This window comes from Zingiber officinale, chromosome 4A, assembly GCF_018446385.1.
Source record: "Zingiber officinale cultivar Zhangliang chromosome 4A, Zo_v1.1, whole genome shotgun sequence".
NCBI lineage: Eukaryota > Viridiplantae > Streptophyta > Magnoliopsida > Zingiberales > Zingiberaceae > Zingiber > Zingiber officinale.
This window is the reverse complement of record NC_055992.1, coordinates 2,731,294-2,734,690: the sequence shown is the minus strand read 5'-3', so window position 1 is coordinate 2,734,690 and position 3,397 is coordinate 2,731,294. Positions and strand designations below refer to the sequence as shown.

General features: G+C 39.5%; 1 protein-coding gene across 1 annotated transcript; it reads right to left on the bottom strand.

Annotated features, from left to right (window-relative positions):
• Nucleotides 1–1,329: 1,329 nt before the first annotated feature.
• On the bottom strand, nt 1,330–2,041 carry LOC121973054 (transcription factor HEC3-like). Its single transcript, XM_042524654.1, has one exon. It carries the CDS (start codon nt 2,016–2,018, stop codon nt 1,437–1,439), a length of 582 nt encoding a protein of 193 aa, XP_042380588.1. The 5' UTR covers nt 2,019–2,041; the 3' UTR covers nt 1,330–1,436.
• Nucleotides 2,042–3,397: the final 1,356 nt, after the last annotated feature.

Genomic DNA, 3,397 nt, shown 5'->3' with positions numbered 1-3,397 from the left:
GTTTATTAGAAGAATTATCTTCTTGATTATTTCTCTCAACATTTTGATAGATTCTTTATTAGAAGAATGTCTTGTATTACCTCCCATTTCTCCTACACTTTTCAATGTAAAATTGGTATTAGAGTCAGGTTCCCAATAGTTGGTTGTAGAAGACAAAGGTCAAATGATGATGATCATGTAGTTTGTCAAAGAGACCTTCATGACATCGAATTGGATGACTTGAGAAACGTCTTGCACGTGACGAACATTTAGAACATGATGTTGAGAGTCATGATTTAGAGGCTGGCTATACAAATCAAGAAATGAGTTTTAATCTATTTCATGATAATAGAAATAATGATACTAATGATAATAAACACTTCACTGTAGATTATCCCAAACGTACCTCTACAATGAATACGATGATAAAGATCATGTTATCCCTTCACAAGTTACCTCCTGTTGAAAACACATTAATTTACTAGATAATTATACGCTAATGGCTGTATAATTTTAAAATTAATAAATATATATCTTTATAAAAAAAAAACTCCATATATAATCATTTTATTAACTTTTAATTAATTAATGCCCTTTCATTGTTTTTCCTCCCCAAATTTGCCTGCTCATTATGGCTGTCTGTTACCTTCCTCGGGGGTTCGACAGACGCTAGTAAAGCTGGCTCTGCAGAGCCTTCTGCTTCCTAACGATAAGGAAGGAGAGTCCCGAACTCGCTGCTCTGATTGGCAGGAAGTGGTTGCAAACCTGACACTTCCTGTTGCTGTACGTGCCAGTTCAGTCTTCACGGCAGCCTTTGAGTTGGCGTTTACTTTGGGACTTGAAGCCACCCTTCCACCGTTCTCGATTCCAGCCATTGGTCTCTTTCCTGCAACCCAAATGGTCGGAATGCATTTCCTTTTCCTTTACCTGCCAGAAAATGATGAGCTTCCTTCTTTGTGCATGCAATTGACTCGCCCTCTCTATCACTTCCACTGTATCTACCGATCGGTTTAAATGTTTATATATCTTTATTGATCGATCCTCAGAAACCAATTAATTAATCATAGCTCGTATTGAACTGAGTTTTTGATTCCTATAAGATAAACATTACTGTCTGTTTAGTTTCTGATCAATTTGGTGTAGGACAGGGCAGAAATTTAAACTTCATAAAACGTGCTCAATCTATCACGTATGAATCAATAACCTATAACGTGAGCCAATTTGGTAAGGAACTGTTATCTAAGTCAACGAGATGTTGTAATAAAATATATTTATGTATTTATCTCTTCTAAGCAACATATAAATATAAAAGACATACAATAGAAGGTAGCTCTACAACTAGTTGATTTGATTATATTACCCAAATCCTTATTTCATGTGTTGGTTGATTCTTGTACATTAATTTGTAACACAAATAATATTCGTAAAATTACTAGATAATCTATATTGATCAGTCCTTAGTGGGTGGGATCATGGAAGGCAAAGCCGCCTAACCCGGGGGGAGGAGGAGGAGGAGGAGGAGGCAGTGCTATGGAGGAGGAGGAAGAGGAGGCGCCGCCGCCTCCGACGAGGAACGGAGGGGGGTTGTTATGAGTGAAGGACTGCAGCTGGTGGACCTGTCTCTTGAGAAACTTGACGTAGCGGATGGCCTCGTCGAGCATGGAGGCGGTGTCCAACTTGGTGCCTCCTGGGACCAGGCGCTGCAGGATGCGGATCCGCTCGCTGATCCTCTCCCGCCGCAGTCGCGCCGCCACGCTCTGCGGGTCGTCGCTGATGCGCACGTTGCGGCGGCGGGGCTTCTTGATGCTGGCCGGGTCGATGTCCACCGGCTGCATCGCCGCCATCCGGTACATCATCTCCTTCACCGCGCCCAAACTCTCCTCCTCCTCCTCCTCCTCAGCCACATCTTCCTCATCCTCGTAGTCGTCGTCTTCCCGGCCGGACTCCGTGGCGGCCCGCCGGTGCTCTGTCTCGGAGGGCTGAAGGAATTGGGAGGCGGCATCGAGAGGGAACTGATTCCCCATACTCATCATCATCATGATCTCGCAATCCCATAAGCCGCTGCTGCTGTTGCTGCTGCTGATGTTATCCATAAAGAAAAGGAAAAGGCGATGAGTATGGGCGAAGAGGAATTGGAAATAGTGATCGATGGGTAGCCACGAGAGAGTAAACAAATATATATATATATATATATACACACGAACGACGACGAATTATTAATGTTTATTAAACATGAAATCAAGGATCACTTTACCGAAAGCGTTGCCTACTTTTGTAAGATATATATATATTCACTAAATTAAGTTTCAACTGTGTTTAGGTTAAATAAATGGTATCATTTCAATCAACCTCAAGAACATTCTCTCCGCTCTGAAAACCCTCCTCCACCTCGAGGAATCGAAGTCTGATCAGGAAGCCATCAGAGGATGGATCGAAGGCAAACGGCTGTGAATTCTCGTGATCAAGATGGCAGGCTTTTGCATATGGCTAGAGAGAGATCAACCTCTCTTTAATTCCTTTATTTTGTCAATCAATGTGACCTCATATATATTGAGGCATGCAGAGCATTCAAATTCAATTTATGTAGGTTTCCAGTTCCAGAAAAAGAAAAACCAGACTTAGGTTTCTTTGAATCCAAAAGCCTAGCGTGGAGGTGCTCCATTTGGCTAAATATCATGTGATGCGAGTTGCATGAGATTTATGTATCTATATAAAAGTGAAATTCAACCTGTTTTGCTTTTTATATATGTATAAAATAGAGGTGGATGGCATTCGACATTGACGATCTGACACAACTAAAATCTAAAAGAGCGTTTGGTTTCTATTTTCATTTTCTCAAAAGATAATTTTTAGATCTTCTCTATTTTTTTCATAAAATGATATCTTCTTCTCTAAAAAAATAAATGTAAAATACTAACCTAACAATATTTTTTATTTTCTAAAAAAATTTAAAAAAAATTACAAATCAAACGTTACCTAATTTTATTATAATCACTCTCATCTGCATGTAACAAACCTTCTTTCTTTCTAATTACATGCAAGATGATACTAGTTTGTAGAAATCAATACTAGAGTAGTATTGGTAATTTGTAAAAACCAACACAAGGCAAATAAGCACCACCTTGAGGTTGGTTTGTCGAAACCAATAGCAAGGTTATAAACCAGTATCAAGTTATAAACCAGCACCATTTTAGTGTTAGTTTGTAGAAATGAGCACCAAGGTAATGCTCATTTCTATAAATCAACACTAAGATTGGTTTGTAGAAACCAGCACCAAGACTGATTGTAGAAACCAACACCAAGGCTATAAAATAGCGCCAATGGTTTACGAACCAAGTGCTAATTTTTACAAACCCTTGGTGTTGGTTTTTAACCAAGTGCTAGTTTTTAAAAATTAGTACTATCTTGGTGTTGGTCT

What these genes read in the sequence shown, in the direction of transcription:
- LOC121973054 (XM_042524654.1), bottom strand. Translation starts at nt 2,018, where the DNA reads ATGATGATGATGAGTATGGGGAATCAGTTCCCTCTCGATGCCGCCTCC.